We start from the raw sequence: 14,898 nt of genomic DNA on the forward strand, positions 1-14,898 counted from the left end.
TGACTCGCTGTCAAACACAAGTGATGGTGACCAATTCCCTTGCTATAGAAAGTTCTGAATAAATAGCTTTTACTTGTTGTCATCTGGTTGGTCTTCCTGTCTATTTCCAACTTTCTTCCTCCTTTTTCTCCCCTGCCCCTCCTCTCCCTCTTCTTCCCCTCCCCCACCTCCGTGTCCTCCCCATTGTTCTTCTTGTTTTTCCTATTCTTTTTGTAGGAAACTTGTTCTTTCCACCTGGAAGTTTTTAAGATCTTTTCTTTACAGGAATTTCCCTCAAATGTGCCTAGGTGTGTCTTTTTTCATTGATCTTACCTGAAATTCAGTGACCCCTTTTATCTGCAAATGCAAGTCTATCTTCAGGTCAGGGAAATTTTCTAGTATTATTTGTTTAATATTATCTTCCTTTTATCGTTTCCTTTGTTTCCTTCTGGAACTCCAACTAGTCATATATCAGGTCTCTTGGGTTTATCTTCAAAGTGACTTGCCTTTTTCTTCATAATTTCTCTCTTTATATTTTCGCTCTGTTTTGAGATATCTTTTCCACTTTTCAGGCCACTTAGCAAGATTCAGTTCTCCTTCAATATATCTTCAACGTTGTATTTTAAAAATCATGATTTTCATATGTCTACTTGTGTAAAAATGTTATAGCTGCTTTATTTATAATAGCCCCAAGTGAAAACAAAAAAAGTTGTCAGGAAAGTGGGTAGACAAAGTGTGATATATTCATTCAATAGAACACTACTCAGCATCAAAAAGAAAAACTACAGATACATGCAACAATGTGAATGTATCTCAAAAACAATATGTTGAGTGAAAGAAACCAGACGTTAAAAAAATACATGTAATAAGGTTCCATCTCATGAAGTTATGAATTAGAAAAAACTAATCTATGATGATAGAAAATCAGTAAGTGCTTGAGGAGGAGGAAATGGAGAAAGGTAGGAATTTACTGGGAAGTAGCAGGAAGTGGAGGTGACGGAAATGTGCCATATGTTGGTAGGCGTGTGGGTTACATGGGGTGTATGGATTTATCAAAGTTTATCAAAGTATACATTTACGATCTATGCATTTCACTGAGTGTAAAACCTTAATTTAAAAAGGGAACAAAATCATGCTTTTTGTTCCATAGTCTTGTGTGTATGTTTTGAATTTAGTCTTCTTGAATGCTTTTATTTATGTATTTTTTGTATTTATTTACAGTTAAGGTGTCTTCTGTCTTCTCTACTAGTTTCAAAGGCTAGTGCTCTTCCAGCCTCAGAGGAAGAGATGCTCGAACACAACTGTTATGCTTCCCCAAAACTCCCTCTGGTATCAAGATGACCAACAGATCCTCTTAATAATAGTGTCCAGGTAGGTCTTATCCTTCCACTTGGAGGTCCATGCATCTTCACAGGCTACACTCTCTTCACTATCTAGTGTGTTCTGATACTCTTACCTTGCTATCTCTAGATTCCCTGTAACCTGAGGCTTCATTTGTGCCATCTAGTGCCCACCGTGTCTTTCTGCTTGTTCCCTTGTGTTCATATTTCAAGTGGGCTCATATAGTTGAAAGTGAGTGAAAGAGATGTGCTAGCTTGATTGACTTCTATAAACCACCCAGTACCCAGAACTATGTTCTTTGTATTAAGTAATCACTCAAAAAATACTTGTTAAATTGAGTAAAGAACATAGTTGGATAAATAGGAGACCTAGAAAATCCCAGCATCATTGAATGTGCTGGTGTTTCCATCTAAATCTCCCTTCTCTGGAGGTGGCACTAAAATCAAGGAGTATGTAAATCCAAAGGCTGAGTAAGAACTAATGTGGGTAAGGTGGAGAAGATTATCCAAATCTGCCACCAACTGTGGCAACAACCAGAAGCAGATATTAAACTCGAGTCATAAAGCAAGAGTTCTGAGAGCTAGTAAGACAAATAGGAAGGGGTGGGTTAAGAGAGTAAGTAGAAGGACTATCCTGGGTAAAACCTGTGATAAGCACTGTGGTCCAACAATAGAGACCGTCTGACTCTCTTAATAAAATAACACCTGGAGGACTTCCAGCTTCTGCCTAGCTGGAGGGAGCTGCAAAAAAGCATTGCTCCCTCCACACAACAATAATCTAGGTAATCTATAAAATCATAATTTTTTATTAAGCCAATCAAAGATCTGAGGTCATAGGGCAACCCACTAACTTGAAATCTAAGGAAAGACAGGTGCTTCTAAACACAGATGAGATGCAGGCACTGTGTCATCTATGGCAGAACATGGGAAGGAAGATGGGGCAGCCATACAAACAGGAAGGAAGAATTCTGCTAAATTTTTAAATAAATTGCTAAAGACTGAGTGTGGGCTGGCATGCTTGTAGAACACCATAGAAGCCACAGTTATAAAAGGAGTTCACAACTATTCACAGGCTCTTCTCCAGAGACCACCACTGGGAAGCCAGGACAAAGACTGGGGGCAGGGTGGTAGGTAAGGAAAAGACTCCTGGGTCCTTCAAGCCTAGAGGAGAGGAGTGGCTGCCATTGCAGGAAAGGCAGGAAGAAAACCAGACACTTCTCCCCCAAGGAGCAAAAGACTTAAATTGATGGGAGAAGGCAGCAAGCCCTGTTGTTCCCCAAGGCACCAGTAAAGATCCATTGCAGCTGGAAGAATAGGAAAAATGAAAAGAAAAGAAAAAAAACCCCAAACCTCTAATCCCAGGGAAGAGACTGGAAACTGTCTACTCTTAGAGGTCATAATGCTCTGGGAGGGTCTGGATTACCCAGACCCAGGGACACAGAGCCTGTCTAAGAATGAAGTTGGAACAGGACCACAAAGACACTGTCTTCCTTCCCCATCACTACAACCATTCTAGTAAGCACCGAGTAACAAGCAGGTTACTGCTGGGAGAAAGGCATGAGCTTAGAGTGACCCCCTCTGAATGGTAAGAGCATAGAAAGCCTAAAGCTGAAAGTGGAATATCAGCACTGAGAAAAAACTTTAGCAAACCCACCCCAACTCTAAGCACAAAATAACTTTAGAGGAATTTGAAAATGATGATGCACTGAAGGTAACCATAGCAACAATAAAACCCAAGCCCAGTTCAACTCCTGACTAGAATAACTAAACCTCTTACACTAACAGCTTAGCAGAAAAAGATGCATGCCCATTTTAAAACATAAATAATATTTATCTCCATCTCTCCTGTCTGCACACAAGGTCCAGCATCCAATCAGTAATTATGAGAAACACACATACACACACACACTCACACAAACACACACCACTTTCAAGAGACAAAACAATCTAGAGATGTTGAAACTATCTGACAGGGAGTTTAAAATAATTATGATCAATATGTTAAAGTCTCTAATATAAAATGTAGGTAACATGAATGAACAGATGAAGAATGAACAGAGAGGTGGAAAGTAAAAGAAAATATAAAAAGGAAATGCTAGAAATAAAAAGACATGTCAACAAAGATGAAGAATGCCTTTAATGAGCTCATGAATAGACTCAACACAGCCCAAGGAAAGAATCAGGGAACTTGAAGACAGGTCAATAGAAAGAACCCAAAGTAAGAATCAAAGAGTAAAAAGAATGTGTAGGTAGAAGAGTGTGGGGTGGGTAGAGCATCCAAGGACTGTGGGACAAAGTGATCCAAAGTATGTATAACTGGAATCCAAGAAGCAGAAGAGAGAAAGGATAAGGCAGAAGAAAAATTTGAAGAGATAACAGCTGAGAATTTTCCCAAAACTATGAAAGATATCAAACATATCAAACCGTACATCCAGAGAATCTCAGAGAGCTCCCAAAAGGATAAAACACTTATACACACACACACACACACACACACACACACACACACACACACTCCTAGACACACAATATTCAAACTACTGAAAGCCAAAAATAAAGAGAAAAATCTTAAAGGTTTCTGGGGGGGCACATTACATGCAGAGGAATTAAAACAGACTTATAGTCACAAATTATGTGATTCAAAAGACAATGGAGTGACGTGTTGGTAACGTAAGGAGTCTGGACTTTACATTTTAATGGTTTTCCCTTGAGGTGTACCTTCCCTTTGGGGATAATTCACTAAACACTATCATTCCCATAAAAGAGAAATGAAAAGCCACTGCTCCCCCATAACATTCTGACACCCATGTGGACACTGACTTTGCCTTTAATTTACCTCAGGAGTGGTGAATAATGGAACTATTCAGTAATGGTTAATAAGATCTTACTCAAGGCTTGGGGAGAGCAGAAGGAAATTACACATATGTGATATGGTGGACCTAACACTGGTATGGTGCTCAGGGAAGGTAGGCCTTTCTTCATCCCCCAAGGTATATCATGGTTGATCTAGGCAGGAGTCTGCAAACATTTTCTGTTAAGAGCCAAATAGTATTTTAGATATCGTGGGCCACATATGGTATCTTTGCTTCTTCTTCTCCTTCTCCTTCTTTTTGCATTTAAAAATGTAAAAGACACAAAAACATTCTTAGCTTGTAGGCCTAACAGAAACAGGCCATGGGCTGCATTCAGCCTGTGAGTCTTAATTTGCTGACTCCTACTCTAGGCCATTTATGGTAATTCCATTTCCTTTTGCTAGTGAATGGTTTAAGAAGACATATATGGTCTGGGTCTGACCAGTGCATCATGATGGGAAGTCTTCTGGGGGACTTACCTTGCAGATAAAAAGTGGTGCATGGGAAGAAATACCCTTCCTCTGTGGCTGATATTTGTATGTGGTGTGTATTATGTCTATGTATGGTACTAAGTGACAGCCACTGGAAGGCAAGCCTACGATCTAAGACAACACCCTGAGACTGGTGGTGTGGAAAGGAGGAATGAGCCAGGATCTTTGATAATATCTTTTCTCTGCTGAATTATCCTGGGAAAGCCTATTTCTATACTATTTATTTTATGAGCTGTGCAGACAGTTATGAAATATATAAGCTACTTTTACTTGCAGCTGAAAGCAGCCTAGTTAACTGTAGCTAGTAAGTTACAACTATGTAGCAGATAGCTTTGTGGGTAGCTTTGTGAGTTCACAGGTCCCAGGCCAGAGCCAACTCTAGAATTTTTACATTGGAAGAAAAAAGAATAGCAGTTTAACTGGAATAAGGAGGTTAATGCTGTATAGGCATAGCAATTTACAAAGGACTGAAGAGTCATTTGTATTTGTTTTTAAAAGGGGTGTTTTCATGGAGATTGTAAAGTATTAAAGCATTCTGATCTCCTCCCTAAACACCTGTTTAGGCCGATGTGCAAGGTGTCTTCTTGTGCTGGTTTGGATCAATACTCCCAATTCTTTATTCCCTCTTTGTACTAGAATTTGTACTACATCTACACCCTGTGCCATGTACCTTTGCAGTACCTCTCACTAGAGTACCAAGGAATACATATCCTCCATCTCATTGGTGCTGGGCTTGGCAGTAAGACTTGTTTTTGGCCAATGAAACATAAGCAGAAGTGACAGTGTGCCAGTTGGTTGAGGGGGAGGGGTAGCCTTAAGAAGGATATCATGTTTCCACTCATTTTTTGTTGTGTTCCTGTGATCGACTAGAAGAGCATGCCCTAGGTAGCTAATGCCCTATCAGCTTGGGCCCAGAATTAAGATATATGGAATAGATGGGAACCCAACCAAAAGCCTGGGTTCCAACCTGGCCTACCTGAGCCCAGCCTAGATCAATTCATACAAATCATGAGAAAAATAAATGCTTGTGGTTATAAGCCATGAAGAATTTTAAGATGTTTTACAATTAAAACAAAAAACAGAACATCAAACAGTCCCTCTGGAGGCAGACTTTTCTTTCCCCGACTAGGTGGAAAGGTGGGCACATTCCTTCAAACACATTAAACTCTTCGTGTCCAAGTCCAAATAAGTAAGGCTGAGAGAAAGGAAGTACCTCCCTCTCTCCGTGTGAGCCCTTCTTGCAAGTTCCCATATGCTGTCTCAAGATGTGCCTCCTAGGATGACTGATACTGGCAATATCTACTTCCTCCAAGGGAAAACCCTGCTCTTAACCACAGGGATGGTTATACCCCTAGCAGGACAAGTACATCAGAACGTTACAGAGGAGCCCCTATTTCTATCCTTTTAATTAGAAAGACAAAAATGACTATTAAGGAGGCCAAGAAATCATAAAGCCAGAGGAAAAGTAAATGAATGCTGCCTGACACCGACAGATGATTTTAGTGGTTAATTTTACTTTTTTAGGTGGTTTGACATTATTAATCACATCCTGCACCATAAGTGAAAAAACTTGGAGTGTGTTCAAAGTGATACTGATCTACATTTCCTTATTCCAAACCCTTGGGTACCAATGTGTTTTGGAATTGAGGATATTTTGGATTTTAGATGGCACATGCACAAATTTTAAGAATTCTCATTTTTTTTTTCTTTTAAAACCAACTTTAGGGACCTCCCTTTTGGCTCAGTGGTTAGGAGTCTGCCTGCCAATGCAGGGGCCACAGGTTCGATCCCTGATCCGGGAAGATCCTGCATGCTGCAGAGCAACTAAGCCCCTGTGCCACAACTACTGAGCCTGTGCTCTAGAGCCCGCGAGCTGCAACGACTGAGCCCGTGTGCCACAACTACTGAAGCCCACACTCCTAGAGCCCATGCTCTGCAACAAGAGAAGCCACCGCAATGAGAAGGCCATGCACCACAACGAAGAGTAGCCCCCGCTCGCTGCAACTAGAGAAAGCCTGTGCTCAGCAACAAAGACCCAATGCAGCCAAAAAAACAAAAACAAAAACAAAAACTTTAATGGCGTATAATTTACATACAATAAAACACATCCGTTTTAAGTATACCCAATGAGTTTAGGCCATTGTATATACCGTTATTATTTTTTCAGGGTGGAATAGTTTTTTTAAATTAATTTTTTAAATGTATATACCCTTATGTAACCAATACCACAATCAAGGTCAAAAACATTCCCATCACGAAAGATAGGATCAAAAGAATGTGTGTAAATAATGTTAAATTAAATATATACACATTCTGGAAAGGGTACCTGCTGGGGAGCAAGCCTGAGTGGGAGATTACTTTGGCTATGTAAGGTACTTTTTTTGTTTGTTTGTTTTGCCATATTGATGTGTAACCTTTATCAAAATAAAAATGTTTAACTTGTAAAAAGAAAAAATTCCCATCACCTTGGAAAGCTCCTTCCAACCCCTTTAGCCTTTAACAAGCTCCATAGTGAAACACACTCATGTTTCTGCACTGACATATATTCACACTAAATGTTTTGGAGACTATTAATACCTTATGTCATATTGATTTTCCTACTGAATGAGTTTGTCATAAGCTTCCAGAAATTTTTCAGTTTTCAAAACATTTTGTATTTTAAAATTGTTGATAAGGGGTTATGGATCTGTTACAAAAGAGTTATGTGATGATGAAAAATAAATAAAGGTGATAATTACACTTGTATAGATTTATACATGATAGTTGCTTTACAGAGACATCCTGGATTTATGACAAAGGAACTAAAGAGCAAAGGAACGTCTAAATAATCTTTTGGAAACTAATATATTTTAAGAAAATTTTATTAACTAGTGTGTACTTTGTATCTAGCAGTATATCTGGCACATAATAGGTGCCCCATAGTACATTTTGTTTTTTCTTCTATGCAACTCATACCTCTATACAATCTTTTTATTTTTTGTATTGATATCTTCTTCAGAAACTCTATTTATTTAAAATCTCTAATTTTTTCCTACTAGTTTTTGACTGTCACTTCCTATAGAACTGTGCTGTCCAATATCGTAGTCATTGGCGACATGTGGCTATTTATTTATTTTTAATTAATTAATTTTATTTTATTTTATTTATTTTTGGCTGCGTTGGGTCTTTGTTGTGGTGCGCGGGCTTCTCACTGCGTTGGCTTCCTTGTTGCGGAGCACGGGCTCTAGGTGCGCGGGCTTCAGTAGTTGTGGCACACGGGCTCAGTAGTTGTAGCTTGCGGGCTCCAGAGCACAGGCTTCAGTAGTTGTGGCGCATGGGCTTTGTTGCTCTGCGGCATGTGGGATCTTCCCCGACCAGGGCTCCAACCCGTGTCCCCTGCGTTGGCAGGCGGATTCTTAACCACTGTGCTGCACCACCAGGGAAGCCCCGACATGTGGCTATTTAAATTTAAATTAATGACGATGAAATGAAATGAAAATTTCGTTCCTTATCCACACTAGCCACATTTCAGTTGCTTGACAGGCACAGGTGACTAGCGGCTACTATATCAGACAGTGTGGATATAGAACAGTTCTACCATGGCGGAACATTCCATTGGATAGAGCTGCTCTGTCTTGTTTATCACTTTATTCCCAGTGTCTTGTCAGTGCTTAGGATTTGGTAGATGATCAACAAATACTTGCTGAATAAATGCTTTTAGTTCATCTAGGAAAGCTGTCATGCAAATATAAACAGATTCTGTTTTGTTTGAACAGCAGTGGTTCTTAGGGGCTAAAAATGCCCTCCTTGAAAAAGTAAAAAATTACATTATATTTTAGACTGTATTGTAGCTTAGATTATTATTAGTTTTCAGTCATGAGCTCTTACCATATACCAGGCACTATTCAAAGTGCTTTACACATAGTACCTCATTAATCTTCACAACAACCTTGTGATGATACTTTATTCCCAATTTACACATGAGGAAACAGAGGTTCAAGAGGAAAGTAACTTGCTTAGGTTCACACAGCTATTAAGTGGCAGGGCCAGAATTTGGATCCAGGCAGTCTGGTTCCAGAGGCCAAACAGTTAACCACAACACTGAGCTCTTTGTGATTATTTTTAATAAGGACAATTTTGTCTCTTCTTTCCACTATTTCAAGCTTTTTTTTTAATGTTCTTATTTAATTGCATTTAGCTAGGACACCCTGAAAAATGTTAAATAGCTACTATAGCCCTGCATCCTTGTGGGTCCCTGATTTTTTTAAAAAGAATATTCATTCATTTATTTATTTGGCTGCACCGGGTCTTATGCGGCACTCGGGGGCATGCGGGATCTAGTTCCCTGACCAGTGATCGAACCCGGGCCCCCTGCATTGGGAGGGCAGAGTCTTTACCGCAGAACCACCAGGTTAGTCCCCGGATCTGTGATTTTAACGAGAGTACTTCTGCCATTTTACTCTAATGTGTGATATTACTGTCATTTTTTTATAATTATCTTGATCCAATTAAGGAACTGTTCTTTTATTTCTAGTTTACTAAGAAATTTTTAAAATTCAGAAATGGCTGTTGAATGTTATATGGTACATCTCTAGAGAATATCATTTGGCTTTTCTCCTTTAATAAATGTCATGAGTAGATTTCTTAATGTTAAACCACCATTCTTTGTTATGGTGTGAATTCTTTTTACTACCACGTTACTGGATTTTATGTCTTAATACTCAATTTTGTCTTTTTAACAAAGTCATAGTGAGAATAGAAGAATTTTCCTTTTTTTTTGGTGCTCTTTGCCTTGGGTTTTGGTAACCGGTTTATGCTAGCCTTGTGGAATAAATTGAGAAATTTTCTCCTTCTGAAGGTGATTCTTTGTTTCCCTAGATTCCAGCCGGATTTGGGTACCCCATCTCACTCTCTTCTTCCTTCCAGAGGTGCCCCACAAGTACCACCCATCATTTAACCACTTTTTTTTTTTAACTGCCAAGGCCCTTTTCTTTTCTTTCTTTCTTCCTTTAATTTTTGGCCAGGTGGCTTGTGGGATACTAGTTCCCCGAGTAGGGATGGAACCCAGGCCCCCTGGGGTGCAAGCATAGAGGCCTAACCACTGGACCACCAGGGAATTCCCACCACCAGGATGTTTTCTCACACCAGCTCTCAAAGCTTCTCATAAACTGGACTCACCTACTGATCCTCAATAAAGCCTGTGTATCATGCAGGTTTCTCACATTCCTTGCACAGGCTCCAGACCTTCCCCGCTACCAAGCCTTTGCTAATTTCATGCCACTTGCCTTGCTAAATCCTAACCATAGAGTTTGAGGTGGAAGGTATGGGGTGCTGTTGATTATGGTAAAATAGAACTAACATTTGGGGCAGAGACTGTGTGTAGCTGCTTGACACCTCTCACTTTATATGATCCTCAGGATCTTGGAAAGCTATGTTATTTTTCTTTTGTAGATGGGAAAAGAAACTTGATAAATGTTATACACTTTAGTGGAGGTGCCAGAATTTAAAACTAGGACTGCTTAACCCAAAATGATTGTTGCTTCCACTACAGCATGTCTCACCTCCTCCTTTGTGTTCCCAGGTTACAGTCTCTCACGTTGACCTGCACGTCCTCCGTGCTTCACTAGCAATTACAAACTGTACCACACCATTTTATACTACGTATATACTCTTTTGTATTTTCTATTGTTTCCTCTGTAGTCTTCTCATACAGGGCAGTTATTCACTGAATCTCTGCCTGTTTATCCGACTCCAAATTTGGGCATCTTTTCTTACCTTATAAAAAGAATACCGGGAAAAATAAAAGTAAAAGGTTACCAAATACAAAGAATTTTGATTGTGTTAGTCTTGACTGTATACCGTAAAAAAAAGTCCCTTTCAAAATAAGTTTAACTCTGCGTGGTCTTCCAGGGGCTTTTTTAGCGACCCCCGCAAAATCAGTGCCTAAAAAACAAAGAGATTTGGCATTTGTGATTACTGATCACTTCCCCACCCAAGAACATCAAACAACGACAAGATGCTGGAAATCGCACCTACAGCACAGACTTCCTAACAAGGAAAGCTAGAAGATAACACACTCCCTCCCAAGCTCGTGAGCGACCCTGCCTTCCCCCTCCCAGCTTCAGCTGGATGGAACATTCCGTGCGAAAGCTTTGACAGAGCGCACACTCGGAGTCACGTGGAGCAGGAGCGTACTCGCGGCCGCCTTGCGGGATGACGCTAGCTAGGGTTGCCAAGGGGCGGGGCAAGGCGCCGCGGAAAGGGCGGGGAGAAGGAAGCCGTGGAGGCGGGGCGGGCAGAGTGGAGGGGCGGGCGGAGAGGGGCGCGCGGGAGGGGAGGGCCCAGCGTATTATGGGATGCGGCGGTGGAATGGCGCTGGGCGCGTGATTTTGAACAAACCCGGGTCTGTGTCTTGGAGGCGCCGCCGCCGCCGCGGCTGCGGGGAGCCCAGAGATCGCGGCGTGAGAAGGAGGCGGCGGCGCCGCCGGCTTTGGTGAGTGTCAGCCCCCGGGGTGGGGGCCTCTGGGCAGGCGGGCGGGAAAGGGGACGCTGCGGGTGGTGGCGCGGGCGGAGGGCGCCGGACCGCCCCCTCCGGGAGCCCGGGCTAGTGGGTAGTGGCGGAGAGCGGGAACCTGCAGTCTGGGGGACGCCGCGCCGCATCCCTGGGCCGCAGGGGGAGGGAGGATCCTCCGGGCTCGGCCCCTTCCCGCCGGCACTCGGGAGGGCGGCTGTCACCCAGCGGGGCCGGCGCTCTGCCGGCAGCCCGCCCTTCCCGGCGGTCTGGAGGAAGGGCTCCCGCGGCTGTTGACACGCACACTGCGCGGTCCGAGGAGCCCCCGTGTCGGCCCCGGGTTTCTGGGAACCGGTTTTGCTGCTGTGTCATTTTGTACCAGCTCCTCCTTTCCCTACTGCCCGCCGCCCCGTTCTTCCTATGCCCCTTTGTATGGTGTCTTCTTCGTGTATGTCCGTTTTCCTCGCGAAGCCCACCAGTCAAATGTCACAATGTTCCCGAGGTGCACGGGGGAAGGGAGCGGGCCAAGACTTAGCTTGGCCAACCAACGGTAAACACCAAGCAGAGTGGGGGTGAACAGGGCTGGCCGTGGGGAAATAAAGTTTAAAGATAAAGAAATTGGGAAGACTTGATACTCTCAGAGTCTAGCAGGCTGCATATAGAAACGGCGACTGGGCTGGGTGATAGTACTTGTTTAAGCCTGAAGCTACCGACTTTTATATGGAGTTGTCATTCAAGCAAGGTAAGGAAATTAAATGCCTTTTTTCAACTTCTGCCTTTCTCTTTTTAAACTAACTTTTAAAAAAGGCGGTAGAGTGGCTCTGTTCGAAACCTTGAAATTCAATTTGCTCATTTCAGACAGGTCTTTTAGAGCTTATGCTGTAGTTGAATGGTAGGTATAGAATTCAGCTTTTCAATGGGTGGTTATCAAATCTGAAATTAACAAAGGTAGTCAACTTAGTTTTTTTTTTTAAATTCTGTTCCCATCAGAAGCCTTGCAGCTTATGTTTTCCTGATATTTCTTTGATGATTAAAATTTGCGTATATTCTCTTTTAGTTATTTATTAAACTGCATGATGAGAGGAGCTGGTGGAGCTGGGTGGGTAACTCTAGGGTCTTGCTCTGAAGCAAGCTGCTTATTTTCACAGTATCAAATAAACATATCAGCGGCAGATTTTTTTTTTAATTTGGTGACTTAGATTCTAAAAGCATTTGGCAAAGAATTTTAACTTAGAGGTATATTTTCTGTATTTTAGAAATTGTTCACTTATGAATAGGTTCAGTACATTTTAAACCTAGTGGCACTTTGACGTCTTAAACCAATGACAAACGAACTGGAAGTCACAGTGTTTATGGACAGAAATGATCAGACGAAATTAAGTGGAAAATAGTTCAGAAATTTATTTGAAAACTAGACCTTTTGACTACAGTATCTGCGTGAGAATCAATGCCTGTAATTTACAAATGTATCAGAGAGGTCGGACGTGCAGTTGGAAGTAGCCCATTCTGTCAAAAGTAGTGCTGACGGTGGAGGAAAATGTCAGAGCTGGTGAATGGCATTAAAGGTCTTGATCCTGTTTTTAGTGTCTGAGAGGGACACAGTGAATAAAAGGCATTCCGTCAACTCTCTCAAGTTGCTTTCCTGAAAATGAGAGAGTTTGGGCTCTTTATTGCCCTTCTGCCCCCTTCCGCATGTTTTTTGCTCTTCAAAACAAAAATGTGCCGGACTTGGGGCCCCGCAGGTAGCACGACTTGCTTTCGCGTTGCTACCGGGCCCGCCGGAGCACCATCTTTCGTGGCAGGGTGAAAGGTCTCAGCGTGGACTGTGTGTGCATTAGTATCTCCCTGAGCATTTGAAGGTTGGCGGGGCCGGCGGGAGGTTTCCCCGGATATGTGGGTGTGCGCCTCTCCGGAGGGGAGGGCCGGGGAGGGGAGGAGGAGGAAGGGGGAGGTTACTGGCGGCGGCGGCGGCGGCGGCGGCGGCCCGGGCTCCGGCTGTCGGGGAAGCTGCTGAGCTGTGATGGTGATGACGAGGTGAAAATGGCGGATCTTTCGAAATACAATCCCGGCCCCTGACATACCAGAGGCGGCGGCCGCGGCGGCGTCGCCACCCGGGCTCCCTCCTTGGCCCCCGGGATCCCTGTAGCGCTCCAGTTCGTGCAGACTGGGGAAGGAAGCGGCTGGCCGGAGCTACCGTGCACAGGCAAAACAAGCACCGCCCGGGCTCGGAATTGCCCGGGACCTTCTGGAGTCCCCACCTCGGAGCCGGAGGGAGGAGACAGCGGCAGCCGCCGGAGGTAGAGGAGAAGGGGATACCCGAGGGCTGCTCTGTTTTGAGCTCTCTTTATTTGGGGGAGGGGGTGGGTGGGAGAAGAATTGCGTCGTGGGTCAGGGAATGACTAGTTCAGAGGGCAAAGAATCAGTAGCCTCATAATGACATCAACATTATTCTTTGAGTGTTAAGAGGGCTTGAGTTTGCTCTTACACCTAAGGCTGCTGCTGAGGCCTAGATGAACCGCTAGCAGTTATCATGATTACCTGATTTAATATTTAAAATATCCACTCTGGCGGGTGTTGGTTTGATGATGTTCAGCAGTTTATGGGGTTGTATGTTTCTTTAGGGAGGCAGAGCATTGACATTTTATTCTGCATTTAAGCTCTGTGTCTTAGATCATAGTCTGTGACTTGTTGGGGTGTGGATGTTCACATTTTTTGAGCATATGGACCAGTTTTGTAATCATTAAAACTGTTGTCGTTTTCTTTTATGGCTCTGTCATCTATAGAGGACCCCTTGGGCCCTGCCATTTGGCAAATAACAATTGAGATACTGTCAGTCATATTTGATATCCATGTTTTTCCCTGCCTCTCATCCATTTCATGAATTCAGAGAGTAAAGTTATGGAAAATTTCACAGTAGATTTTATGATCCAAGTGAAGTGCAGCTCTGGGCGCTCTATTTTTGTTCACAAGTTTTACCTTCATTGTTAAGAAGGAAGTTGTGATGGCTTGATGCTCGCACTTGATACGAGTCAAATTTTAAGTTGGTTAAAGATAAATTGAGACCTCTTTTATTTTACATACTTGACTTGTTAGCCCTTTGTTTAAAGAGCTGGAGAATTGGCTTGATTGACTCTGTGACAGCCATTGTCTAATTTTGTTAGGTTACCTAAAGATTCATGTATGTTTTAGATTGTGCTGCAGATCCCCAACAGTAGTGTTACTGAAAAGTTACATGTGAATCAAATTTTTATACATTAATTTGGGGCCCTCTGTTTTTTTCCAGCTTTTGTAGTGGAAGGTTGGGTCACTGGAAGGTTGAATATATGAGTGAACAGAGAGGTGAATGTTTAAGAAATGGCCCCTGGTCATGTTTATGATAGCAGTGATTTTCCTTATCCAAGTTTCCTACAAAGAGATGATGTCATAGTATGTCATACAATATTATTCACTGAGTGTTTTATTCAGAGAGGAAATATTTGTGTGTATAGCTTGGACATTTGAGTGTCCGAATTCATTCACTAGAAGAATAAGAGACCAAAAAAAATTTTTAGGGGAAATAACTGAGAGGTACTCAGAGGTTTTAGTTAATGAATTTTCTAAATCATTTTTTTTCCTGATATTCTCGTTTTATCCAGTAGGAATTTGGTTGTTTTTGTTGTTGTTGTTTTTTCTTATAACGTTTATGTTGCAGTTATTTGGGCCATGCCAACCAAGCTGCTAAGTTAATAGTAAAACTAAGAATTTTT

At 42.4% G+C, this 14,898-nt stretch overlaps 2 protein-coding genes across 3 annotated transcripts in view; one reads left to right on the plus strand and one right to left on the minus strand.

The window, feature by feature from the left end:
• Positions 1–10,860: 10,860 nt before the first annotated feature.
• Positions 10,861–14,134, minus strand: LOC125964194 (basic proline-rich protein-like). Its single transcript, XM_049708903.1, has 3 exons — positions 14,129–14,134; positions 13,234–13,551; positions 10,861–11,496 (listed from the first exon to the last, which is right to left on the minus strand). Exons 1-3 carry the CDS (start codon positions 14,132–14,134, stop codon positions 10,861–10,863), a joined length of 960 nt encoding a protein of 319 aa, XP_049564860.1.
• Positions 10,971–14,898, plus strand: part of LIN54 (lin-54 DREAM MuvB core complex component) — a 76,188-nt gene continuing 72,260 nt past the window's right edge. The window contains exon 1 of one of the 2 annotated variants that reach the window (XM_012537578.3): positions 10,971–11,134. The gene's annotated coding sequence lies outside the window, so the exon portion shown is untranslated. Of the gene's footprint in view, positions 11,135–13,291; positions 13,450–14,898 lie in introns of those variants that run through there. The other variant, XM_033409973.2, reaches the window with a different exon arrangement.

The sequence above is a fragment of the Orcinus orca genome, chromosome 4 (genome assembly GCF_937001465.1).
Source record: "Orcinus orca chromosome 4, mOrcOrc1.1, whole genome shotgun sequence".
Classification (NCBI taxonomy): Eukaryota; Metazoa; Chordata; class Mammalia; order Artiodactyla; family Delphinidae; genus Orcinus; species Orcinus orca.

Excerpts from the sequence above, each read along its gene's own strand:
- LOC125964194 (XM_049708903.1), bottom strand. Across the intron at positions 11,497-13,233 it reads CGCCGCGGCCGCCGCCTCTG|AAACCCGGGGCCGACACGGG; the intron begins GTATGTCAGGGG and ends ACCGGTTCCCAG.